The 27,246-nt window shown below is 37.8% G+C and overlaps 1 protein-coding gene across 1 annotated transcript; it reads left to right on the forward strand.

Moving 5' to 3' along the window:
• Positions 1 to 3,372: 3,372 nt before the first annotated feature.
• LOC145205233 (uncharacterized) lies at positions 3,373 to 26,643 on the forward strand. Its single transcript, XM_080077902.1, has 26 exons — positions 3,373 to 3,521; positions 7,687 to 7,915; positions 8,394 to 8,530; positions 9,682 to 9,833; positions 10,228 to 10,323; positions 10,793 to 10,876; positions 11,143 to 11,231; positions 11,647 to 11,736; positions 11,819 to 11,984; positions 12,515 to 12,650; positions 13,391 to 13,608; positions 14,046 to 14,249; positions 16,692 to 16,773; positions 17,282 to 17,472; positions 17,592 to 17,712; positions 18,085 to 18,226; positions 18,934 to 19,120; positions 19,386 to 19,461; positions 19,617 to 19,796; positions 20,402 to 20,797; positions 21,301 to 21,482; positions 22,764 to 22,925; positions 23,993 to 24,090; positions 24,469 to 24,583; positions 25,225 to 25,337; positions 25,535 to 26,643. The coding sequence occupies exons 1-26, from the start codon at positions 3,419 to 3,421 to the stop codon at positions 25,761 to 25,763; spliced, it is 3,978 nt and encodes a 1,325-aa protein (XP_079934028.1). The 5' UTR covers positions 3,373 to 3,418; the 3' UTR covers positions 25,764 to 26,643.
• Positions 26,644 to 27,246: the final 603 nt, after the last annotated feature.

Here is a 27,246-nt window from a genome sequence, read left to right on the forward strand (position 1 = left end):
GCCACTTCTGTCAGAGTTGTAAGTCGACCCGGACTTTTGGCGTCGGGAATCGAGCTTAATTCAGAATATAAAACAAGCTTCATTCGGGCCTGAGTTGACACAATTCCACCAACTTTGAGGCTTAAATTAGCTTTTATTTTAGAATCGGGTTCGGTCATGTTTTAGGATACTTTCGGGTTTGGGCTTTCCTTTAAAGTTTAAAGCATACTTCCAATCCAGCTTGTGTCAAATTAATGAAAACGTATAGTACACGTCTGCTATAAACTAGAGATGTACCGAATATTCGGTTTGCCGAATTTATTCGGCCGAATCGGCCACTTTTGCAAAGACTCGGTTTCGGCCGAATAATTTGTTGCGATTCGGCCGAAACCGAATCTTTTATGAACACACATTTGAAGCGTTAAGCGTGTCTTTCCTGCTTAGTACCAACGAAAATCCTGTCAGTTATTATATTTTTTACCACATTATCGTTTTCCCCACTGCAGACAACTAAATAGTAATTCATTGCCGGGTTGGAAATTATGCTTAAGGCAATGTTAAACCGCACAGAACTGAAATAAGGACGAAACACAACCATTCTGCACTAATTGCCTGGTAGATAAACTTATGTTTTCATGTCAAACGCGTGCCGTACGACTTCGCGTGACATCATAAATGATTCGGTTGATTCGGCCGAATTTATTCGGCAAAACCGCCGAATATTCGGTTTCGGCCGAATCGAAATTTCGCCGATTCGGTACATCACTACTATAAACCGTTGGGATCCGTTTTTTAGCCTAATCGCCCTGTGACTGTGAAAAAACATAAAGTTTACCAAAATATAAACACATTTCGTTTACAGTCTCCAAATGTCGAATCAAGAAAGTTTGTTTTTTTGCACACTGCTTGAAGCGATTAGGTAAGCGTTTATACACGTGTTTGGTATTTGGTAGTGCTACATTCCATGCACTATGGCGGCAACGCAAACGCCCTTTTTTCTGCCTGTCTGAGAATTTAGGATGCACGTCAACTGATCGATGGCGCTTAGAGAAAAACAAAGTGCCATGTTGCCGTTAAAGGCCCAGAAGCAGACTTTGCTAAGCGTGTTTCGCGATCAACCATCTTAATTTAAATCATTTTTTGCAGCTTATGGTGGATAGATACGAGGGCAAATGCATTTGTTGTGCGATTTTCTGGTTGCCTAAACATGTTTGTTCACTACAAATAGAGAAAGGTTATAACTGAACAGCAGTGTTTTAACATTTTGACATACCCTAACTTATCCAAGTTAGTGACTTGTATCCAAGTTAGTGACTTGTATATCTTGTCAATATACACGATACTCGGACAGGTTTAGAATTGAAAATGACTGCAGTGTGTATAGTGAATATTCTACTGGGTTGTGTGATTGTTTTTCAAGCAGTAAACGCTGGACAGCCACTATTGACATAAAAGGCGGACCAACTACCTGCTAAACGAGAACCGCGGAAAATATTGACTAAAGTCGCCGCACCGATATTCAGTCTTAAGGCCTGTGAGAGTAAATGTCAGGGCAGGTAGCATATCGGGGGATATAGAGTTGATACGTATAGTGGCTAAAATTGTAGTACAGTATTGTTTAAACATCTTTGCGTTGATGGTCACAACAACGAGTGTTGGAGCATCTACATTGTGTTTACTTCATAAAAGCTCTCTGACGGTTTTGTTTTAGATCCGGTTTACTTTAGCGTTCTAAAATTCTGAATAAGATGACTTGAAAGTCAGTGTTTGTTTGTCAAAAAAATATGTAAAATTTAAATAGGAAAAGCAACTTTTTTTCGATTTGTTGTTTTGGATGGGCAGTTAGGTAATCAACATGATAATCAAACAATTCATAGTTCTTGAAACTTTAACTAACATACAAGGGTAGTAGGTTATATTTACATGCGAGTTTTTTTAGCGGACCCGAAAGCCCGAAACACGTTCCCATTGCCCGATTTGTTTTTAACAAGACCTAAATTAGACCCGAAATATGGTGAAATTGCGGTACAAATTTTGTTCAGTGAGAAATCAGGCAAAAATAAAGCCCATTTTATTCAAGCCTATTCCTCAACCCGACTCAAAAAGCCCGGTCCGATTCTCATTTTAACATTGGGGTTTGTCTTTTAGGCTATTCTTTCCTAATTTCGAACAAAAATTTAAGCAACACATTACGCACGGTCATTAACGTTACAGTGCACTTTACCACAGTGCGTGTGAAGAGGACGAATTGTAGTCGTTTTCAGCATCGTGAAATGTAGCATACAACAGTTTAACATTTCTAAATTTATTACAGTTTTTGGTAAACACTTTTAGGTCGTGCGTTTGGTCTTGATGTCAGAAATTTATAACCTTGAAGTGGCTGCATTTACAGTAGGTGGGTTTGAAATGGAATCCGAAAATACAAGCCCTAAACCGATTTAAAACAAAGCCCGAAGTAGGCCTGAAACTTTCAGGCTGAAAGTCAGGTTGCGACACAAATGGGGCCTATAGTGTGAAGTCAGATTTGAATCAAGACCGTTTTAGTGAAACTTAGGCCCAAACCCGACCTAAAAAGTGCGACCTCGCTTACAACTATGGCCAGTTCAGCGTAACAAATGTGTACCACTACTGGGCCTTTATTTTTGAAATCTTATATCGTTTCACGTCGAAATGCCCCTTTAGAGCAGTTTCAGAAGAATATGCAACATTCTATTTTAATGAGTTAAGTCGAATTAATTTGCCTCGGTGAAAGAAATTGTAGCAGTACAAATTTATAACAGGCATATATGTGACTGTTCGTAGAGCTTTACGTGGTATATAACGGGTTAATCGATGGAAATAAACGTATTTCCAATGATACGTGGCACCTCCCTGTGGACAACTAACCTTCTGGTGGTCCCAATGCAATCATCTGGCAGTCGCATGCAATCTTCATGTGTAGCATTCAACGTTTTAACTCAATTAATGTGTATGTCAAAGCTAACGTCTTTTCCCACTGGGTAATCAGTCAACCGGCGTTTACGAACAAGATTGAGCAACTGACAAACTCGTCAGCAGGTTGCAGATTAATTTTGTTTTACATTTCGATGGCTGAATGACAGGTGTCGAAAACATAGTGCATTACTTCTGCTGGGGTAACGCAATGCGATTACTGATACTATTTTTTTATCTGTAACGCCGTTATTACGGACTTGCATTTTCAATCAGTGCGTATACTGTCATTGGTTTATATATCAAAACTTCTTTATTAGCATAGAGCTATCGTTGCAAAAGATGATAAAAATATCACATTCAAATCAGATTTACTACAGTCTCTCCGACAAAAACTTCGTGAAAATAATTGATTTAGCCAAGTAAGAAAACGTTTTAATTCTAGGTTTTGTTTCAGCTGTTTAAAGTGTTACTGGATAATATTAACTAAACCTGACTGTTAATTCCTATGATTTCAAGCATGCGTTCTACCTGGATGATTGGATGGATGTTATTACCGATTATTACTGTTATCGGAAAGAACACAAGCATTAGTACATCGTCGAACCCTGGTAAGTAAAAGATTACATTTTTCTATTTTCACATTTTTAGCGCAATATAATACTTTTAGGATTTTTTTCGATAAAACTAATGAGGCAGATTATAAAACGTAGTTTTAAGGCCACAAGTCAGATTCTAACTTGACGTGTGTAGTGTGCGTTCGATTTAAATTGTAACCATGGAAACTTTTATCAAGGTTTTGATTTTGTGATACAACATTTCGAAAAGGCAACTGTGTTGTTTGTTTCGCTGGAAATAAACGAGCCATTGAACTAGAAAAACGTGGTGTTGTAACCAAAAAAAACAGGCCTTGAAATCAAACACATTCACGCAATTACTTCAACATTTTGGCTAAGCTGTTGTCACTACTTGTCATTACGTGTAATATATTGATGACAAGCCAACGCTGCGTATTTGAGTGGAAAACGTCGATGGATCTAGTGATTAAATCTCGTTGAAAGGCAAAAGCAAATTTATGAAATGATATACTGACCACAAAAGGTCAACCAGTCCGACTTTTTAAAGCCTAAACCAGAAACCAGAAGGGCACTTTACCAGGTCCAACTGGTGTGGTTTCCAATGGTAGCCCTTCCCTTTTCCTGTTGATAAAAAACAAAGACTTTTTCCAGTTTAGTGTCCCACCGCAATACCGCAATGTGTGCTGTTGTTTGATAATCGACAAGCACGTAAATCAATTGCCGAACATTTTTATCAGTTTGTTGAATAAGCAAATACCAATGAGCTATTATAAGCTGTTGACAAACAAATATAATTCTTTCGATCTCCTACAAGGAGGCTGGCGTTTCTACACACAATAAGATAGCTTGGATTAACAGAAGACAAATGGACAATATCGATTCATTGATTCCGTCGTACGTATTGGAACGATGTTATCTTATTATTAATCGCAGTTACTTTTGCGCTGCGTTAGGCCCTTGATGAGTTAAACACGCTCCAGTGCTAATGAAATATGTGATTTTAAGAGTCTTAACATAATGCTCATAAAACCCATCTTTGACATGCTTGATTATGGGCTCAATATGGTCATCGCTAAATCGTGCAAAAATAGTTTTTACCGATCTTTTGTTGGTTATATTTTCACATCGACTGGACAACAGTCTCCTGTTAACGTCCAAAGAAACGAACAACGAAATGTATTTTATATCTGAGAAGGTTAATTTTGCCCGTCGTCAAAAGCTTAACGGATTTATGTGCTGATAGAGTGATGAGTGAAGCTTATGTTTTTCGAGCATAGAAATAAAGTGACAGAATCCAACATACAAAGACCGAAAGAGAAATTAGATTGTGGTGGAAAACCTAACACTTGATATTACTATGAAATGTTCAAAAACATCAATGTTTCACTAAGTAGTGGCCAAACGCGTTTTTTTGTACACAATTATTCAATATTTAAGCCTATGGGAATAAGCATGCAGTGGTAACCAGTTCATTCCCGCCATCTATATCACGTGGTGGGTTTACGTGACCGAGGCAGGCAGAAGAGGAAGGTGTTGTTACGGGAAACAAGAACAAGTTCCTCCCGTTTACTGGGAATACTGCAGGCGAGCGTTCAGCACAATTAACGATAAATTTGGGTTCTTCTTTTCCTAAACCGGTTAACAAGTGGAAGAATTCAAATGCATGTAACAGTTTTGTCTGCCAGGGCGTTCGATTGTAAACGTTGCTTTTTTATTTGAATCTGTTAACATTGTTAGTGTGACGCGAAATCGTTTATGTGGATAAAAATCAATTGTTTTGTAACCCTATGGTTTGGGGGAAACGATATAATGCCTTGCACTAAACAACAAAACACCTATAATACTACTCACTTTGCAAACTAATTCTGTTTTTGAACTTGTTTAAACCCAACCAACAAACGATATTCATTTAATCGGACCGGTGGTCCATGACCCAAAACAAGTTGAGAGCCAATGACATGCAAGCAAAAATTATGCTTTTTGCTACTATAATAACGGCTTGTTTAATTCTATGTCAGGTGTTTCAAAGGTGGCGTTTGGAAACAGTAAATGACTATAGGTGGCAAGATATAGCAAGATATCGAGATATATCGGTGTTTAAATAAGTGGCCTGCAATTTGCGGCATCAAAGGTCATAAATCTTTAACAGAAAAAGGTCAATTTCGAGATTGATAAAATAAAACAGGCATTTAACTAAACAATTCGCCATTTGTTGGCTATTTAATTCCAACATACTTTCGTAGGGGAATTGTTAAGACGCGTGACACTTCAAAAACCAATTGTGACGTCATAGACCTCCCTGGCACTTTATTCACGTTTTTTATACATTCTTGAGTCACCCCTCTTTTTAATTGATATGCTTAAGACTGGGACTGATTGAAATCTCACAAGGGTATTGAATTGCCGCAACAGGAAAAGCCTTTTATGGTGAGCATGAGGCGTATCGTAAGGGCGTTCAGTGCACAACGAGGGTTTACATTTTGCCCACTTAGGAATACTGTATGCGACCATGGGTAAATTTTTGAGCAAACAAATTGCGTAATTAGGCAAATCATAACCACGCCAACTTCAATCTGAACAAAGACTTTGCTTTTTGAAACGCGACGACGTGCGTTGTTGTGGTAAGCTCAAGAAAAAAACACATCATTTTTTATTCAGTAAACTGTTTGGTTAATCAGAAACATAAAACATAGGATCCTGCACAGATGGCGACAAAAGTGATTGCTGAAATGTCTAGCAGTTATGTTGCTGATTAAATTGATATTCAAGTCCGTGTCTAGTGTTTCTAAACTGTTTGTTGTTTGTTAAAACAATAACGTAAATTTACGCATTGTTAACAATATAGGCATAACATCTAAAACCTCTATAACAAACTAGTTTTAAATAAAGAGTCCTGCCAGACTGTTGGGGCAAAAAAACTGTGTTTCACAACTTCCATATGGTAAACTTATTGCCAAAGTAACAAACGGTTGGGCAAAAACAAAATGAAATACATTTTTAAATATTTCGTTTACACCCCGTTATTATTACCTTACACGCGGTCGATCACCTTTGAAACTGATTGTTCAAATATTTTTTTTTCTGTTTAAATATTCTCAAGGGAAATATTTACCCTCCATCGATAAATCTATTACCAAATAACATCCTAAAGATCCATACTCATATAGGCTTCTTAGTTTAATTTATTTGGAATCAATATGGCTTAATTAGGAAGAGCGAGTCAAATAATGACGACATAATCGGGATGATGGTGACGTCATTGCCACGTATACGTCACGCATTGTGACAAAACACATTTTAGCTCACAACATTTTGTAGATAAAACATGTAATCTGCGTGCTACGTAGTAAGTGTATAGCTTTTCTATATAGACCAACAAGGTCCCTAAAAACAGCTATTGAAACACGAATAAGATAAATTTAAATGACTTGCTTCTTGCTTATATTTTATTTCGTATATCTACCGTGAAAACTATTAAATAACAAAAATTTTAATTTCAGCTGGCAGCAGAAGGAATTAAGAAAATCCCACTGCTTAAAAGAATTCATACAAATTCCCCTTGCATAATTCATGCTTACAGTAAACAAAAAAGAAGAAATTAAAATTACAGACAGGCATCATAGAATACAGAACTAGTAAAAAAAACAATATTTATGCCAACATATATTATTTTAATGGTTGCTTGTTGTGTTGTTGCTAACGTAAGACACTGATAATACGACATGGGTTGTTACCGAGAAGTCAAAAAACAATATGTCGACTTTCTAGTCCTTTTATTGTAATGAGCAAAATGTGTGTTTGTGCTCCGGCCAAAATGTGTTTCTCAAGTTTAAGCGTTCAATAACCGTTAAAGTGACGTCGCTTGTTGCTTGTCAGTTATTATTAGGCATGAAAAATTTACAAGCGACAACCTTGCTGTGCTGTCACATGTCAAGTCAAAGCAACAACAAAATTTAAACTATGTGTTTTTGTTCTAACTCACTTTTCTCAATATTTCTAGACACAGATTTTTCTCACTTGGCATAAATTTCGCGGAATCGACTAAATTTTTAGTAATGATAATGAGGTAAAAAATGGGGTGGACTCGAAACCTTGTACGAACTCTATTGAATACGTGGACTCGGTGTTCAATAACTATGCACAAAGAATATGAAATTTTTCTTTTACTAGATTGTTTCATAAAAGCTTACATTTAAAGATACACAACCGTCGCCGACACCTTCCTCAATGCCTTTATTCACTACTTCTAATGTTACAATCTGTGGTTCGGATTACTTTCAATGTTGGGATACAACTTGTCTTCCACGTGAGAAGTTCTGTGATGGATTCAATGATTGCCCTGATGGTTCCGATGAAGTTGAGTTTATCAGCTTGGAGAACGTTGTGACTGTGCCTTGTATGCCTCTCTGGCAAACTGGCCCACCCAGGTATAATGTGTTTTGGAAAGTTTCACTTTTAAGTGAGGTTAATAAAGGGTAACCGAAGTGCTATGGTTACATAACAGGAAAAAAATCTTCATATTAAAATACAATAAATAAAAACTTTGACAACTTAAACCATTAGATCCCATCAGGGGGGTTCCTACTTTTATTTTATTTTTCTTGGATTAAAACAGCTAAAATTAAGATTTTTGCTCTTGACACTTCTACTGTACCCACGACATAAATATCCAATTAAAAAAGGCTTCTAATAATTTTATGCAGATCAATACACTGAAAAGGGTTAAAAGACACTTAGCTGAAAAGAGGATGAAAATCAAACCATTTTAAAATTTGTGCACACAAATTATCACGCAACCATTTTTTCCAACATTAGGTTTAATAAAAACGGCTAAATCGACTATGTTGAGATTTTTTCGCCTTTTTATCAGCAATTGCATTTACTACCAAGAGACTTTTACTTTAGGTTTTGCTTGCTGTGGAACAACAACTGGGTGTGTGATGGTCAGAGCCACTGCATCGAAGACAGGGACGAAGTTTGTGCAAACCAATGCCCCGGTTTACCTGAAACTTATGTTTGTAACGGATACCCCAATTGCCCAGGTAGTATTTTTGCACCACTACACTAAAACCAATTGTTCACAAGTGCGTACATGTTGGTTAAACATCCCTGGACACAAATGATGCTGAGCGTAAATTCAGGCCCAAATCAAACCCGGTTTATTGAAACTCAAGTCCGAATTCGACCCGAGTTACAACTCTACAAATCCGACCCGACTAGAAACTCATTCTCATTCAAAAGTCATTGCAGGGATATGATAAGTTTGCATGCTGTTCCGGGTTGGGTGACACTAAAACACTGAATATTGCGGAACGTCGCAGAAACCGCTAAATATCGGGTAAATTGCTGACGGTTAGTGCTATTGGGGTTGGGTTGAGGTTTTATAATAGTATATGATTCAAAAAATGTCCCTGTCTAAAACTTATTCAGCTATTTCCTGACATTAGGCAAAAATGCTATTGCGGGATATTGCGGGACGTCGCGGGTTATGGCGGGACGTCGCGGGAGATGGCGGGACGTCTCAGGCGCGGAATGTATTCAGCGGAATTTTTTTCATGATTTTCTATAATAAAACCTTATCGCAACCTTAGTAGCTCTAACCGTCAGCAATTTAACCCGATATTCAGCGGTTTTCACGACGTCCCGCCATCTCCCGCGACGTCCCGCAATGTCCCGCAACATTCAGTGTTTTACTGTCACCCTACGGGTTCGGTTTGAAAAATTGTTTTAATTGGGTCAACATTAGCATTCAATACGACAGTTTTGATCAACAGAGATGTTTTTGTTGGCAAGCTAGTACTTTTTGTTTCATGTAATTCAAACCCATTACGCTTCGAGTAAAAAACCAATTGTCTCGAAATGTTTTTATATAAGTCATGCAGCTGAAACTTTTTGTTACTATCGGCAGAGAAAAAAAACACAAAAACGTAGGCAGACGAGCATTTGAAAAGAATAGCACTTATCAGGCAGCGATCGGTTAATTTAAGAGCTGTCCATTTTGCTTCATGCGTCGGGAGTGTCTCATTATTAAAAGTCAAAATATTTTGTGAGCTCTTTACTGAATTCACTGTGTCATGAAAAAAGAAAAGTTTAGTCGGCGTTTTCACTTATACTTCTCAAAATGTAACAGTATAACCACCGACATGTTGAGACACCTAGCGGTAATAACCAAGTACTACAAATTAATTACTAGATGGCAGTGATGAGCTGAATTGCACGGCGTTTTCCTGTGGGTCCGACACGAACATTACTGTGTATGAGGGTCAGTTGTGTGACGGAATAATGACCTGCCCAGATGGAAGGGATGAATGCATGTCCAGTTGTAACGATTGTTTTTGCGATGGGGTAAGTTACAAACACTTCTGAGGTTAGGTAATTGCACTTTTGTTTAAAATTTCATTTTACTGGTGTGAACATATTGGCTTAGAGATATGGGATAATGTTGATTACGTAAATTGGGCAGTTGGTACAGAAAAGTTTAACTTAAAGAGTGTACTTGGTCGTAAAATGCGGATAAAACAACTGTTGGTCCATAAAGAGCAAGAACATTGTTACATACATACTGTTTGCTTCCAAAGCATTTTTGCTGCAATTAGTTTTTATTACACAAATCTGCAACAAAAATACAGTCTACAGATTTTTAGACCTTCAAATTTTTAGTTACAAATACCACTAGCAGTACAAAAGGGTAAAAAATATTTACACTCTAGTAATTTACAATTGCTTGAATTGTATTCAGATTTACGACATATGCGCAAACGGTGAGATTTGCCAGGTTGCAGACATTTTCTGCAGATTTTGCGCTGACAAGTCCTCCATTTTCCCGTACGACAAGGTATTGTGACAATTTTTCTAAAGTGATGCACAAAAGAATTCCAGTTCCCAAATCAGTGGTTTTTAATCGGTGTGAAATTGTGTACTTTCGAAAGGAAATTGTATACGAATACAATAATTGTTCTTTTAAGTTTTGGTTGAAAACGTTAGTCATAAATCTGCTCGAAATTCGAACATGGTGATTGCCTTTAGTGGGAAACTATACTAAAAAGATTAATAACCACTGACCTTGGGAATGTTTAGGTTTATTTACTACAAGTTTAAGATAAACTTTTCTTTGACTGAGAAAAAACAATAAGGCAATATTCCCAAAATACCGTAAAGGTACGAGGCCAAGCATTTCAAAATTTAGAATCAAGACACATATTCGATACCATTTGCCAGTTTGCGTCACTATAAGAATGAAACTTGGGGCATCAAAAAATGAAACAGCAACACAAAAAATTTCTACATGAGGTCTTTTCTAACAGATTTGTGATGGAGAAATAGATTGTCCAGACGCAAGTGACGAACTTTTTTGCAACCAGACTTTCGTGTGTGACAGCGGAGAGGTGGTAAGAAAAGTACACTTCTGTAAATAACATTTAAATCTACTACAACTTGATATTTTTCGCAACTGCTTTATCATCATTTTTTTCTATTTGCAACGTGTCTTTCTTCGCCCTTGTTGTGGTGTTGGTTCTTCGATACTTTGACTTGCCCAAGTAAACAACTTTATGCTACAATATATACTCGTAGCTGTTGATGGTCTATTTATCAAAATGTTTGTTTGACCAGCAATAGACGTGTAAAAAGTTCACAACTCTGCTTTCGTGTTCAGATTTATCGCATTTCTATTTGCGATGGAATCAGAGACTGCTCGGATGGAAGTGACGAAGCAATTTGTTCAGTCTGTCCCAACAACAATAAGTAAACATGCTTGCGTTTTAAAACATCTGCATAAAGAATCAACGCTTTCATTCAAGATAGAGTTTTGATTTTTTTTTCCTTTCTAAAAATAATGTGGCAAAATAAAAAAGAACTTTGTTAACTTGTTAATTAAAAAAACTAAAGCAACATACAACAAGAGTTAAACGACGCACTGATATACCTCATGTCCTTCTGTATACAAATATACATATTGAATGACAGGCAGCAAAGTTTAAAAACTTGCCAGCTATACCAAGTTTTGTGTACTTAATCGTAGTTTAAGTTATGTCAAGGTTTTGTACGCCAAGTAAACGTTTAAATGCAATTGGACCGCTACAATGGATTGCACATAGCGCATTAACCCAACTCAACTCAATTCGAAAACATTTGATAATCAACACGTTTTTTGGTGCAGATTGATTCCGAGATTCCAGTTCTGCGATGGCATTAACGATTGTGGCGATCATTCAGACGAATGTGGCGGTCATTGCCAATCTACATGCAAGTAGGTATTACAATGAGCTTATCTATAGCGGGTAAGTTGCCCTGCAGAGGAAAACAACCACTTGGGGCCGCTTTGTGCTCAGATTTATTTGCGGATCAGGGGAGTGCATTTCCAGCGCTTGTTTCTGCGACGGTATCATCGATTGCGCTGATGGCAGCGATGAGATCATCGGTAACTTTCCGGGTGAAGTTCATATCATGTGCAACAACACCAGAAATCATTACGGTGGTTCATGTTTGCTTCAGCAGGTATGAAGTTATGGATTCGTTTTCTAGTTGTTGTGAGACAAGAATTTGGAATGAAATGAAAGTGTATAGATAGTTGAAAAAAGGTTGCATTATTATTTTCGCAAAAAAGTACTTGGAACTGTTGGATTGTTTTTGTATCTTAAATTACTGTGATGATATTTGGTGCATCTATTTAAGGCAATTGATTTACTTACTTTCAAACGAATTTTAGGTCAGAAGATTTATAACATTAGTAATGTTATAGCGAGTCTAAGTTAAAAACATAAGAAAAAAACACTGACTTTTTCAATCCAAACTTGATCGTTAAACTAGTTGTAGAAAAGTCTGTAAACTTCCCTGAAAACGCACTTTTGTGCTGAGATCAGTACAACTTTTCCTATTTTGAAAATGAAGAAAAGTTTTGACAATTCTTTGACGCCTAAACAATAGTGGTGTGTATGTGATGCTGGGCTACCAATAACGGTTTTGGGTTTAGTTGTAAGGTGGTATACTCCTGTTGGTAACAAAACCAACACAACATTTTACTACAGGATTCATGGTTGTGTGATCTGGTTGACCACTGCGAGGGAAGAGTGGACGAATGCCAACAGGATTGCCACAAAGCCTCGTTTTGGTGTGATACTGGAAAGTGTATAAGAGTTGAATCGTTTTGCGACAACGTGCAAGGTACATAGACGTTAAAGTTTTGATCTTTTGTTGAAAACAAAGTTAAAATCCCTTAAATTGTTGGCTAAAATGGTACTTTAATTTCTCGTCGGTTGGTAAACCAGTTACAAGAATTGAAACAAAATCACAACCAATATTGAATAAAAGTTTCCAAATTTGACATTTTCATCATATTTGTTGTTTACTGTCTTAGTTCGTGCTGTTATTACAAATATGGTTTGGTCCACTGATCTATTTCAGTGCAGTTCTGGCGAGTTTTATTTCAGTGCAGTTCTGGCAAGTTTCGTTCTCATAGTGTTTGGCCAATCAGTAACAAAGGTTGCACACCCCACCTTTAGACACATACTGAAACCATTATGCTTTTGAACTCAAAATAGTAGAAGAAGCAGAGTTGTAAGTCAGGCCGGATTCAGGGTTGGGTTCCTTCATAAAAGCGGGCTTGATTCGGGCCCGACTTTACACTCTGTGTCAGTACTTTTTTAACTAGCTAAGTAGCCAGTTGTTGGACCTGACCTAATGTCAAACAGTCCTAAAACGACTTGTTCAGACCAATTGTCTATCATTGTCTATTGCGTTTATCGTCTTGGTCTTTCCTGATTATATGCTTCAATATATGGGCCTGTCAATCAAACGTGCGGGTCTAAACGGGCTTCTCAAAACGATTCGGGTTCGGGTCGAGTTTGGGGCTCCAATTCCAGTCCCCTTTACAACTCTGAGACGACGATATTTATGTGATACAGATTGCGAAGACGGGACAGACGAAGTGCCTTATGCTGGGCAGTCTGGGCAATTTCCATGTAAGAACGTGTTTCACAACGATCGGGAATGCTCACTTAGTTTGCAGCATCCTTGGACATGCGATGGACTGCAGCAGTGCACCAATCGAAGCGACGAATGTTTACCTTATTGTGAATCATCGTTTATTTGCGGCTCCGGCGAATGTATTAAAAGAGATTGGGTAGGTGTTTTGTTCGGCTAACATGATTCATGATGTTTATGAGCGACATCATAGAAGCTAACTATTGTAACCTCTTTGTTTTTCATCTTTGGGCACATTGTATCCTCAATGAGGCAAGATGGTATTAACATAAAAAATTCAAGTTGACCTTTAACTACAAACATGAGCATAAAAAATGCATCTATCTATTAAAACGCATTTTTTGAACTTTAAACTGGATATATAGCCATAAAATGCTAAAATTGTGTTAAAAGAGGACTGCAAGAAATTACCCATGTTAAAAGGTAATGTATCATAACTTATTTCTTGCAACAAATTCAACTGTATCATATTTCTTTGTTTTTAAACCTTGCTCCAAACGTCATTTGAATAATCAACTACAGATATTCACTAAATGCAAGTTCAATTCAAAGTTTTTATTGTTTCAATTTGCTCAGGTGTGCGACGGAGATATAGACTGTGGTGACGGAAGCGATGAACACACAACAGACAGCGAAGCCTTCACCTGTGCAAAAACCCGGCATCCAATCACCAGAACATGTCTTTTGCCTATCTCAATAACCCAAGACAATATAAGCGACTGTGACCGAGATATGGATATCTTAAGCCGCGTGATGCCAGTAGAGAGCGACGCAAAAGGGGTAAGCACCTGTTACATGTTGATTAATTAATTTGGGTTGAAATATTCTTTTTAATAATCACAATAATAATTTTTATTGAAGTTTTAATTTCTCCATGTTTACCTACTAAAGATTATAATTTTTAAATTGATATCCATACTACTTTTTTAAATGTTAATAAATTTCTGCTATTACATTACTAACATGCAATATGTGCAAAAATCTTATTTTGTAATCATGTATTTTTTTATTAGAATAAAAATCAGAGTTTTTATATCTATGGCTTGGATGCAACCAAATTTTGTGAACAAAAAGTTACCAGTATTTTCTTAAACATTTCAATGAATTTCTGTGATGCACCTTTTTGGTTCAACATCCTCGATCCGACAAAAATGCGAATTTCATAAACACGTGATTTCTCAAAAACTTTTTTTTCACGGGGTTCGAACCCAGGACTATCCCGGGGACGAATCCCGATCAGGTTTTTTATGTCTGTATATGGGTCAGGCGCGTCAGACCGTTCGGCCAAGTTCCTTTCCTTACAACGGAAAACTACTGGTAAAAAACACCGGTTGTGGCCGAACACGTGTTCTGGTGTGACAAGCATCAAAAACGGCAAAAAACGTCGGTAAACACTGCAAATCGAGATTTTAATTCATTCCAACATAGCAGATTGAAACCACAAGAGAGCTCAACCTTCTCGAAAAGTGGTAAACCAAAAGCAAAATGGCGCACAAGCCATACCAGCTTGGTGAGTCAGCAAGAGGTCAAATCGCGGGGGTGCAGCATTGGCCCTCTTATCTTCAGTTAGATGACTCACACAGCCAACAAACAGCCGTTAATTGGCATATGGCATTCAAAACGTTGTAGCGGTGGTAGGAAAGCGTCAGAGATTAGAAAAGCTAAAATGCAAATACGTGGGTAGGAAAAAAATGCCGTTGGTCTGCATTGGAAATCTAGAATGCTATTTTCCCTGATTTCACATCGACCCGCTAAAGCCGTATGTAGAGAAACTGAATCTGACTGCAGCAAGCATGAAGCGAAGTGAAACAAAACGCAGTGGGTTGACGTTCACAAGTTACGAACAACACATTGACATGACCTAACTTGACATAATTGTACCGACGTGGTAAAATTGAAAAGTATATTACCTCGTCAAGATTACAGTAAAGTCGATTTGGCTTGAATTGTGTGCTTATAACTCCAGTATAATTGAACATAAAACGACACACCAGGCAATGCCACTGCAAAATATATTTAATTGCAAACTCATTTTTAAGCGTTTGTTCAACAAATTTTCCACAAAATGTTTTTTGTTAAGTAAATTTTTATGTGACGGAATACAAACCTATAAACATTCCCTTTTGACAAATGTAGCTATCAAAGCAGTTGTTCCGGAAAAATAAAGAAATTAAATTTTCTCATCAAAGTTTGCAAAAAAACTAAAGAAGGTCTTTGATTGCTTCATTTACATACAAGGCATTATTTGCTAAAATTTCCTTAACGACGCCAGCGCTGTGTTTTGCGCAGTAAAACTCAATTTAATATGTTTTTAGTAGAATTTTTTTTTTTTTGCGAGGAAAGCTATAGCGCAAAAATAAATCCTTAAAACGCGTAACTAAAAGAGTACTAAAAGATAACTACAACGTCATACGATCTGGATTCAAATTTTGCGTAAGGCCCATATCGGAATTTTATACCCGGGTAAAGACTTATGATTGCGGAAGGTAGTTCAACAAAGATCGGCCGATAAGTGAACTAAGCGACGCATGGAGGATCGTACTCAAAGCGGAAAAGGCGTAAACTCGAAAGCGGATCCTGAATTGAGCCTCCGGCGGTCTTTGCGGTTCGCTTTCGCCACGATAAGATCAAGATGAGTCGGTCTAGCTCAAAGACGAAAGGATAGGAAGATGGCATGACCCTTGAGTTTAGACTGAGCTGACGCAAAGTATAATTGGCTGTGTGTGAAAAACCGGTGGCGTAGCTTTTTATGCAAACGTAACGCTTCACTTTATCGGTTGGCGTACATATGTCAATAGTGACAACTTACCACAACGCAAATCTGTGTTTGCTTGATTGTACCAAATAATTGTAATCAACAATGGTATTCAAAGCCATATAATTTCAACACCAGTGCATAACAACGTTTTTCGAACCCATCTAAATAATTTTAAAATATAATTTTTCACAATAATAACCATTATGCCATAAATATTGTTAGTTGCATTTTTTCACCAAACTGGACTGGTTGTTAAAAACATTTTGTATTAAGCTGCGACAAGAATTAATTACAGACAACTGTGAAAACACTGTTTTAAAGCAGAGTGTTTTTCTTTAACGTAAAATTCACCAACCCATCTTGGTATGTTATATTTTTGCAGTTAACTGTTTTCCTAAAACAAATGAAATACATGCACTTTGAAATGTTGACAGAAATAGTAAATTATTTTGGTTATTTTCCAGACGGGCGGTTTCATGTCAAACGTCGAGACACTGGCTGGGAATTCATACTTTCGATGCAAAGGTGAAAAGCGCATCATTCCAGGTTGGTGAATAATACATCTTTGTATCTCAAGTTATTTTTTGCCAAAACCCGTTAAGTATGATTTGGTCACAGGTGAAAGTGTCAAAATATGTGATTGCAGATGTCTTCGGTTAGTTACATATCCATATGCGTACAAATTATAGTTAATTCTGTTTGAGTTGATGCACATTGTGTTTTGAATTTTTCAAATTTCTAAAATTGTTTGTAACAAAATTATTAGAATTAAAAATCAATATTTTTTAATTTTTTACCCCACAGCCCACATTTGCACTATTTCAAAAGATATTGAAATCTTTAAAAATAATGTTTGCAAACGTGTAAATAATTTCCTACCTACATCGCAATTTTAGAAAACGGAATATTTTTTGCAAACGTTTACAAAAAACAAAGATGCGCTGTACTACTAAAGGTTAGAGGTCCTATAATCATACGCGATGTGTTGACGACCTATATATGCCATTTTCAAAATGCATCCTCCAAGCTTTTCTATAATGAGGAACATTTTTAGTGGAGAAACAATGTGATGGAAATTTCGACTGCCTGTTGCTTTCCGACGAGTGTTTGTGCGAAAAAACCCCGACAATCTGCGGTCTACTGTGTTACGGCACATACTGGCCACTACGAGGCGATAAAGATCCATGTCTGAGTTGTGACGTCGGCGAGGTCAGATGCGAGGAAACTTGCATACAAAGACACCAGGTCAATTAAATAACCAACTCTGTGTCGTAAATGCAAAGTATTGTTTTGTTGATAAATCTGGGGAATACTCTTTGAAATTTCCCATGATTATGCACTTTATGAATGAACGCTTGTTGCAGATTTGCGACGGCAAAAGAGATTGTAGCGACGGCATAGACGAGCAATCTTGCACTCCGGACGTACAATGTGCCAAAGAAGAGTCCGAACATTGCAAACCTAACTTTACCTGTCACTCAGTAGGTAAGCAAGCTTACGGAAAAGTAAGCAGCAAATCAAAATCAACGCATTCAAAACTATATAAGGATAGGAAAGATCAATAATCAGCAAAATCACTTGCCACGTAAAATAAACTTTCAGACACGCATTTTTTCAAAAGCCCAATTAAGAAATTTTGTACGTAGTAACCGCAATACAAAGGTAACAACACCAGAATCTTTGCAAATACTTGTAATGTCATTAATGTGTTTTGGACAACTTTCATTCCCATATAAAACCTTAAACTCTTTAAGGCTGTGTTGTTTTCTATCAAATATAGCCTATAGGTGACAAATTTTAGAACATAAATTCTTATCGTGTAAAGAATCAACAACTGTTGTATGTGTTTTGGTGAAGACAAGGACAAAAATCAAAACCACACAGCTTTAAAGTGCGATGGCCGACCAGAATGCACACATTATGAAGATGAATGCGATTCCTGCCCAGAACCGCTTCCAGCATTTTGTCAGCGGGTCAATGGACCAGCAATTTTCAACATGTAAGTTAGAATATAATCCAGTACAGGTTATGTAGAAATAGGTTTGTCAATTACACATAGAAAAGACAAGTAAAAACCAGCAAACAGCATCTACTGCATTTTGAATCTGTAGCAAACTATACCCACTGGCCACAGACCCCAATATTATTTTCAAAAGTGACAAACCCTTATTATTTTCACAACTGATAAACCCCATAGGATAATCGGTGGGTACGAAACATATGAAAAAGCAGTTTTTATCGAAAAGGACAAAATTAAGTTAAACATTTAGTGTGGATTTATTGACTGGGATTTTATTCATGCAGCCTTTCAAACACATTAACGGCCCCCACAGAGGTTTATGGACTTTTTGAGAACCTGGTCTACTTCAACCATTGTAGAAGCTTGTTAAATCGCCCACGCCCAAAAAGACTTTTAATACAATCCCCCGACAAAAAAATAATTATTTGGAGCCTTTCCGTCGAAAAAGGGGTTGTTTTTCCGTGGAAAATGTGTTGTTCTGATTAGACAAAACTGTTATAATTGAAAACACTATTAAAAAAAATCACGACAGTTTGCTTTGTTACAAACGCGTCCTATTTACTTGTTTTCTGTGAGTCCAGGTCAAATTTTCTCCGTAACTCATTTTCCACTAAACTTTCAACTATTCCAAATCGCCAAACGTGAAATTTCGAGTCAAAAGGTCACAGCAGAATTTGGATTTCTAGGAAGTTATATTCGTGCAACACCGGAGGAGTTCTGCTACCGGCTTCCGAGGTATGTGATGGATTGTCCATGGACTGTCCGGACGGAGCGGATGAAAAAGACTGCCCTCATCGGATTTACTGCAACAGCAGCGCTTGGTTGGAGCACGGAAAAGAATTTGGCGGACCCATTCACATTTCCAAATCACAGGTGAAATAGTTTATGCAAAAAAGTACAAGTTCTTGTTCAATTCAAAATCCACAAATTAAAAGTAAGAAATTGTCGACCATTACTGTTCCAGCTTGCCTGAAAGTGCTTAACATTGTATGGCCAACAAAAAAGCCTTTTGGGTACCAATAGCGGCCATTTATTTACATCAAGGTTTGGTTTAAATGATTGTTTACAACCTTGAAACTATTACTTTGAACCAACTTAAAATGTCTATTGCACTTATTTTAACAACGTTCACTTCTAGATTTGCGATGGGAAAATCGACTGCAGAAACCAAATGGACGAATCAGATTGTCCCGACCACTTTTACTGCGAAACAGGTAGATTGGTACACTATATACAGATCTGTTTGTAAGTTTAATGATGAAAATTACGGCCCAAATACACGTAAAAAGCGACAGGACCACATCACTTACACCCATTTACATCCACTTAAGTCACATAAAAGAAAGGTAGGTTTCCATTTTATCATCAGGAAATCCACTTTTTGTTCCCATTCGCGCAAAAACTGATGGCAAGGCAGACTGCATCGACGGAAGTGACGAATGTCCGTCGACGAGCTTCAGCGATGACGTATTTGCGTCACGTGAGCACATGATTCGTGACGCGGCCTTACGTTACTTGATCTGGGTGATGGGCGGCCTGTCAATCATCGGTGAGGAGGTTTTTGTTTGTGTTGTGTTTTTGCATCCGGAAAACGTTGAGTGGTAACAGAATGATAATTTGGAGTTTTAGTTGAAAATTAAGTCCGCAGAGAGATACGAAAAGGTTTTCCTTGATCGTGTGGCTCACTCAAGCCAAAACTCAAAACCACAATACTCCCCCAAGAAGAAACACGAGACATAAATAAAGTTTATCGTTTACCACCTTCTGTCTTTTTTGTCGACGCATTTACTTTTTGTGGTTTATGTCAAAGGTTATTTAAAAGAGTAAAAGTTTGATTTAGTAAAGAAACAAAGTTTATGTCCTTGCACTGCAGGTCATATCGTATCGTCTTTAGGGAACAACTTGGACCATATGTAGAAAACACTGAACTATTATTACCCCTTATTAAAGCTTAAATTTAGAACAATAGGAAACTGTGCAGGCAAAATGGAGTCATGACTGATAGGCACATTGCAATCCCAAAATCAATGAATGGCAACAATTTCTCTATTCAACGTGGCATTGGAAGTCAAAAACACATGAAATTGAATAAAAAAGTTTTTCGCCCTCCAACAACACCTTAGTACTTTTCTAAAGATTTTTTCTATTTTTTAGGAAACTTGGCAGTTCTGGGTGAGACCTTATACGATCTTCTGCTCTCCAAAGATCGCTTCAAGAACAAACGACCGTTCGCGAAGGTCAACCACGTATTAGTGATAAACCTGGCGACGGCAGATCTTCTCATGGGCGTCTATCTCATCCTCCTCGGCTCTATGGCCGCATCCACCTCCGGAAGTTACTGCCTGGAAGACAAATCTTGGAGAAGCTCTCACACATGCGCTTTACTGGGCTCCATCACTATTATCTCTTGTGTGACGTCAGTGTTGATGCTTGTCATCTTGACGTCATACCGGCTGTACGGGGTGCTACGACCCTTCAAGTGCCAACACGTCAGCTACGTCACAGCCCTGATGTTTGCCTTCTTGGCGTGGTGCACGGCGTTCATGTTAGGTAAGTTTACGAAAAGCAAAGTTCATTAATACCGTCAGCTGTTTGCTAATAAACCATTTCTCGCTACTATCCTTTGTAAATCACTCCCAGTTTCGAATGAAAACTATTGAAAGGAGAATGTACCTAAAAAGATAAATGTTTTCGCCCGAAACTGTTGGGATGTAATTCTGTGTCAAGATTTGTTTTTGGTGTAAAAGAGCTGAATATGATTTTGATCTGTTAATTTCTAACTATCACCTTATGACTGTTTAAAAAACCAGGTGTTTTCTCCTTGTACTGGCAGTTGTTTTCGAAATTTTTAGTTTATTAAATTGCTGTGTGGCCCAATAAAACTGTCTCTATGTCCGACAGTTTGGTTGCAAAAATGATAAAAATTTATTGGGCAGAGGTAAAAATCGAATCCAAAACCTTGGTCAGGCCTAGACAACTTTGTTTGTTCTTTTAGAAGTCGCAAGTTAATCTGATAGTACGTATAATAACCGAATATTTTGATGGGACTTAAGCTCTGCTTCCAATTGCAAATCCCTTGTCGTCACGGTTCATTTCACACGCGTGGGTACGTCACAATCCATATTTCGTCAGTGACTTGGTGGATCGTCGAACCCTAGAGGAGTTTATCAGAAGGGTCAACCTTTTTTACGTCCATGATGTCACCGCGCTAGCAAATGATTCCAAACCTCTCTCAGTAAGTGCAATAAATTTAACAATTTCAGAAATGTATTTTTACCGAACTAATTGGACAACACCTAAAAAAACATTAAGAGTTTAATTGCAATTATAACGCTGGTTAAAACACACACTAATGAGTAAAACACAGACTAATGAGTAGGTGTTGCATTGAGTGCATGAAAAGTTTGTTTTGTGCTCTTAATAAACACGTCTCTTTAGACATAATGGTATTGCAAACAAACAATCTACTTGTATTGACTAAAGTCATATCATCGACTGTTGGAATCAGCTCCATGCCCCTATTGCCAAAGTTTAAAACTGACGACAAAGCACAGTTTTTTAGGAAATTTATTTAAACAGATCAAGGCACTAAACCTAATTCAATAGGATTCGTATGAAGTTATTTAAGGACTTGACATATACATGTTAAGTTGTAACGTTCACTATTGACGTAAATGGTATTGAAATCCGTACAATAAGCTGATAGTGATTACAAAGGCAAACAAGTTTGTGTATAATTCCACGGAAACCGTTTAACCGAACGTCTAACTGAATGAAGGAAATGCATATCCGGCGTAGGCGTTTTGACATTTTATTCCATACGTTTAATCAGGTGTTATAACTCGAAATGGCGTTTGCTCCCGCACATTTTGAGGCGGCCGTCTGGCATTTAGTTAACGGCAGATTACGTTATTTCGAGTCAACCTGGATTTACGTTGCGGTTGGTACGCAAAGGCTTTTCTCCAAGACACATAAGCGCCTACGCAAAGTTGACATTTAGAATATACGCTTTTGGAGGAGGTTAAAGGTTAAAGAGAACAGGTAACATTTTATTTCTAACCACAAAATGCGTCAAAAATGCATTTCGGTGTGGGAAACATGCAATATGTGGCGAATTGCATTTTTGCGTTGCGTGGGTGTTGTAATGGCATTGCGGTTGCGGGTAGTTTTGTGGCCAATTTTGTTTACCAGCATGCAATACAAAATGTTACTGCGGCAACGAATTAAAACAACAGCAACGGTGATTCATAGCATTTTATATGCAAAGCAGGGCAGGCTTTCTATTATTTTTTCTATTAGTCACAGAACCTTTGACATGAAGAAAGAAATGCATTTCGAACAGTAAAAAAGCTCCTACTTAGATTCGTATTAATATTGAAACGTTTTATTTTTATCTTAATTTTTACTACGCCCCTTTTTAATCACCTAAAACATGAGAAAGTTATAATATCGACAAAAAATGCCATCTTTTCAATAAACGTAAACGTCAAAAACATTTCAACAATTTCTTTGTCAGGTGACCACTGGAGGGATCACGTGGTCAGAAATTCAATCAACCATGACGTCAACGTTTGGTGCGGAGTCCATACGAGGCGTGTTCGGCTACTACAGTGCGCATAGTGTTTGCATGCCGAAGTTATACGTCACCAGTGATGACGTGGGATGGGTGCAATCAATGGTAAGCCCAAAATCAAAATAACACCACTTTTCTATTTGAATAAGGCATCCAAAATGTTTTTCAACAAAGCGAAAAATACACTTCATGTATTTAACTGTGGATAAGTTTGAAATATTTTAAATTCAGCGAAATTGAAACTTTCGGAAAATATTCATAATTTTGGAGTGATTGACAGCAAACCAGATTTACAGTGAAACAAATTGTAAGTGGTGCAATGTGAATGGAACCAAACAAAGCCTTGTAGTTACATCAACAAGACACAATTTTTAAGCAAATGAAAAAAGGGATGATTTCCATGTGTCACTGGGTGAACAGTAAAGCGAAGCATCCGGTTTTTCGGTCGCGAAGGGGGGTAGAACACACGCCCTGTCGTCAATCGTCAAACCCTGGCTCTTTGCCACACGCCAGCCTTCGCAAATAGATTCCAGGAAAGCAAACTGAACGCAACTACATGTTTAACCCGCGCGCGCGTTTGCAACGAATTCGGTGATTAAGGGGAACCAGGGAGTCGGTTTTGCAAAGGACAAATGACGACGGTGACACGAAACAAAATCGTGATTGCTCGAAACCGATTTACAGGAACGAAAAACTGAGCAGTCATTCGGTTCACGACCGGGACGGAGTAATTCTTGAATTAATCATTTCGAACATTGCCAAAATTTGTTGGCTAGTGGACTATGGACTGATGAACCCCTATAAGGGTTGAAAAGCCTCCAAATTGGCACAAGCACGATCACATTAGCCGCTTTATAAGCCCCAAATGGAGTTAAACATGAACGAATCGGGATATTTCGTGCCCACTATCAATGTTATTACTTTGTGTACACGTTTTGCGTGTTTAGTTGGGGAAAAACCTATTTTAAACATTGCAAATCAATCAAATCGCGTGCAAAGCCTTATGATAATTATTTTTCTCTGTAATCTTTATTTGAAAACTACAAATTTAACAAACATTTTTCGTGGAAAATGTAAAGACCAATTATATTATAAAAACAAGAATACTGTAGCGCTGTTTATTGGCAGCTGCCGCCACAATACAAGGAATATGCTTTATCTTGTTTCAACAGGTGATCATCATATTTAACTTTGCCGCGTTCATCTATATTGTTGCATCATACGTGTTTATCTTTTACAAGACGAACGCGACAAAAACGAGGCGCAGCAGGTGAGCCATTGTGACTGGAACACTACTTGCAACATATCTAAAATAAAATATGTTTCTAAACTGATTTTCACAAAGTGAACAAAAATTACGTTCTGTTAAAGATTTGCAGTTGAACTTTTGTATTGATTTTTAGGATTTTTAGTTTTTTTTTTTTTTTAATTTAGTAAATCCAGAATGGAATAAAAAACTATTAAAATGTTATATATGGTCGACAACTAAAACTATTTTGAAACAATTGAAACCGTTAACTCTTTATTTGAATATTTTTATTGAAGTACAAAATGTAACCAACGCAATATATTAGTTAAAGAAATCAAAGAAAACCGCTGTGCGTCAAAAAGGAAACTTTAAATAATAATTTAATGTTGATTTTTTCAGGCAAAACTCGATGCTTCGACGCATTTCCTATCTGGTTGCCACAGACCTTGCGTGCTGGATCCCGATTTGCGTCATGTCGTTTATGAACTTAGCAGGGGCTCCGGTCCCCGAAAACGTAAGTTCAATCTAGCGGGGACAATTTCTGCGTAACTCCAAAAATACCATTTGCGTCAAACGTCGCATAACGCGAGTCCTTGGAAAAAACAAAATCCGCACGCTTTCAGTCAAAGTACTCATGGTGAAAAAACAACAACAAATATCCGGTTTTGATTCGTTGACGTAATCCGCTTAGCCCGCTTCACAACTGGCCGAAAATAGATCGCCAGTCGTATGGGAGTCGAACGTAAACAGTCTGATCGCCGGTTACGCCAAGCAAGCACGAACCTACGGAGCCTCCATTCGCCATAAACCACACTTGGCTAACTCGAGTCTATTTCAGTACCGTGGTGACGTTGTGGTGCGTCAAGTAGCGCTTGCTGACCTTTACTTGGCCGTGGCCGTTCGCCGTCGGTACCAGTTAGCGAAACTGAACTTGTCCAATAATTAGCGAAGCAACAACCGACCGACGGCGTATAGTTTTTTCGGCCCAATAATTTTCCGACAAAGCTGTCAACTTTTGTCGAAGTATTAAGCCACGGATTACTAGTTCGTGATGTTTTTTTGCCCGGCGCGCGCCATATTGAACTAATACCTAGGTTAATGCGTCAATTGATCTACCAGTATAGCTAATGCTTGTCTTTTCGGTGTTTTTTGCAGGCTTACGCCATTTCGGCTGTAATTTTGCTTCCGATCAACAGCGCGCTAAATCCTTTGCTCTACTCCAACGTCATTCAGCGGATCGCTTTCAAAATTGTTACATGTGGAAAAGGGTAAGACTGAGATTTTTTAAATTTGCATGAGAACATGAGTAAAATGAGAAAAGAAAAAGGCTTTGTAAATTGAACCAAAATAACACGTCACTCTATTTAAGAAAATGCAATCTCTCGTTTTGAAAAAAATATTACAAACAAGATGCTCTTTTGTTCTTCTTAAATTTAAAGACTGTTTGCATTTGTGACGTCAACAGAAAACTGACGTCAGAAGTGACGAGACCGCACGAAACACGTGACAACCGGAGCTCTGACAAGGCGTCAACAGCTTCCAGGGAGCCTTCCCTCCGACGAAAAAAGGCCCAAAGCGAGAAGCTTCACGTTGCCATGAGCACCTTAAACAATGAGAAAACTGGAGAAACTGTTCTATCATCCGTTAAAACACCTGGAATCGATGATCAAGAAGTTACATCTCCGATGTTGTAGCTGAATATACATGTTTTACCACCTATAGTGTTGGGTTAAGGTCAATTGCCTTCGGACACAGAATAGTGGTAAATAAAGTGTGTTAGTTGTTCAGGAATACTGTATTTTGTTACTGACTCAACGTGGGGGTTTAAATGGAGTTCAACATTCGTATTGCAAGTAAACTATTGGTCGACTGCCGGCATTCAATTGTTTAAAAGCATTGAATGTGTAAAATGAAAGTCGACCCTTCTACCAAATTTGTCAACAAAATGTAGTGAACGCTACAACTGCCACGTGTTCTGCTATGCCATACAAGGCATTGTTGCATTGCTCTTCATGCCAATCTTGCCAGTAATGTGGTCTTTAGTAAGTGGTTTTTAACCTCTTTGTTACGGAATTTTTTTATAAGTTTTTAGGTCTTTATGGAACCTTACGTACAACTTAAAGGTGCCGCGGCTTAACAGTGGTTAGCCCTTCTTTAACAGTGGTTCTCAACCTTTGATATTCGTGGCCCATTTACAAACTAACCCTTGTCACTAGTCATTTCGTTCATTCGTGACCTCCTTAGGGGACATATAGGGAAATTTGAAAACGCTGTCCTAGAACCACCCTTTGATTCCCCGGGTCGAAAAAACCCAATTTTCGAACCAAGATACTTGAGCCGAAGTCCCCATTTCCCTTGGATAGATCTTGTCCAAGTACACAATGACCGCTTGTGACCACGTAAATTACATTGCCTCTGGACCATACCAGTGTACCTTCTCTACTTGGTCTCCTGCACGCTTGTTATTGTGTTATTCAATGTGTCTGAGTGGGTTATTGTTTTCGTTGTTTTCAAAAGTTTCAAAACATTTCGTGTTGTGTGTGCCACGCAGAATAGACATTCGTATAGTTGCAATCTTGACTGCATTTGTCGGTAGATAATAAAAAGTTCAATTCAAAGTAAAGTCACAACTAATTTAGAAGAATAATCAGCTTGCAGTTCCCGATATTAAAAAAATATAAGAGTGTAAAATCGAGTTTGAAACGGTATAGGGTGTGTTTTGATCATTTATTGTATAGTATTCGTTCTAAGTTGTTTATACTTTTTTTAATCTGTCATTATTAGGCGTATTATGTATTGTAGAGGTTAAGCATATCTTTGACTTCAATGAAAGTATTTCCTATTCCAACGATCAGTTGCGCCTCAAAACAAACCACAATTCAGCAGAACACGATTTACGCTTATATCCAATTTTGTCTTTCTCCAATCCATACAACAACAACCCATGCGTCCTGTTAAAGTTATCAATTTTAGAAAATGAGACACTTCTGTTTGTTTTTGAGTAAAACGCACATTTTCAGACGTAAACATAGAAGACGTAGGTCTACGTATATCTAAACCTCAAGGTGACGTCAAGCAAGGTGCGATGTCAAATAATTGCTGGCCGTGCATCCTTAATAAACAAACCGTTGCTGTCAGACTCTATATTCATTAAACGGTTACTTCCTCGGAATTAAA

This window comes from Phallusia mammillata, chromosome 8 (assembly GCF_965637545.1).
Source record: "Phallusia mammillata chromosome 8, kaPhaMamm4.hap1.1, whole genome shotgun sequence".
In the NCBI taxonomy this organism is placed as follows: Eukaryota; Metazoa; Chordata; class Ascidiacea; order Phlebobranchia; family Ascidiidae; genus Phallusia; species Phallusia mammillata.

Coding starts and splice junctions, on each gene's coding strand:
- LOC145205233 (XM_080077902.1), top strand. CDS start 3,419: ATGATTTCAAGCATGCGTTCTACCTGGATGATTGGATGGATGTTATTA. Junction 13,609..14,045: donor AATGTATTAAAAGAGATTGG/GTAGGTGTTTTG, acceptor CAATTTGCTCAG/GTGTGCGACGGAGATATAGA. Junction 25,338..25,534: donor ATTGTTACATGTGGAAAAGG/GTAAGACTGAGA, acceptor TGACGTCAACAG/AAAACTGACGTCAGAAGTGA.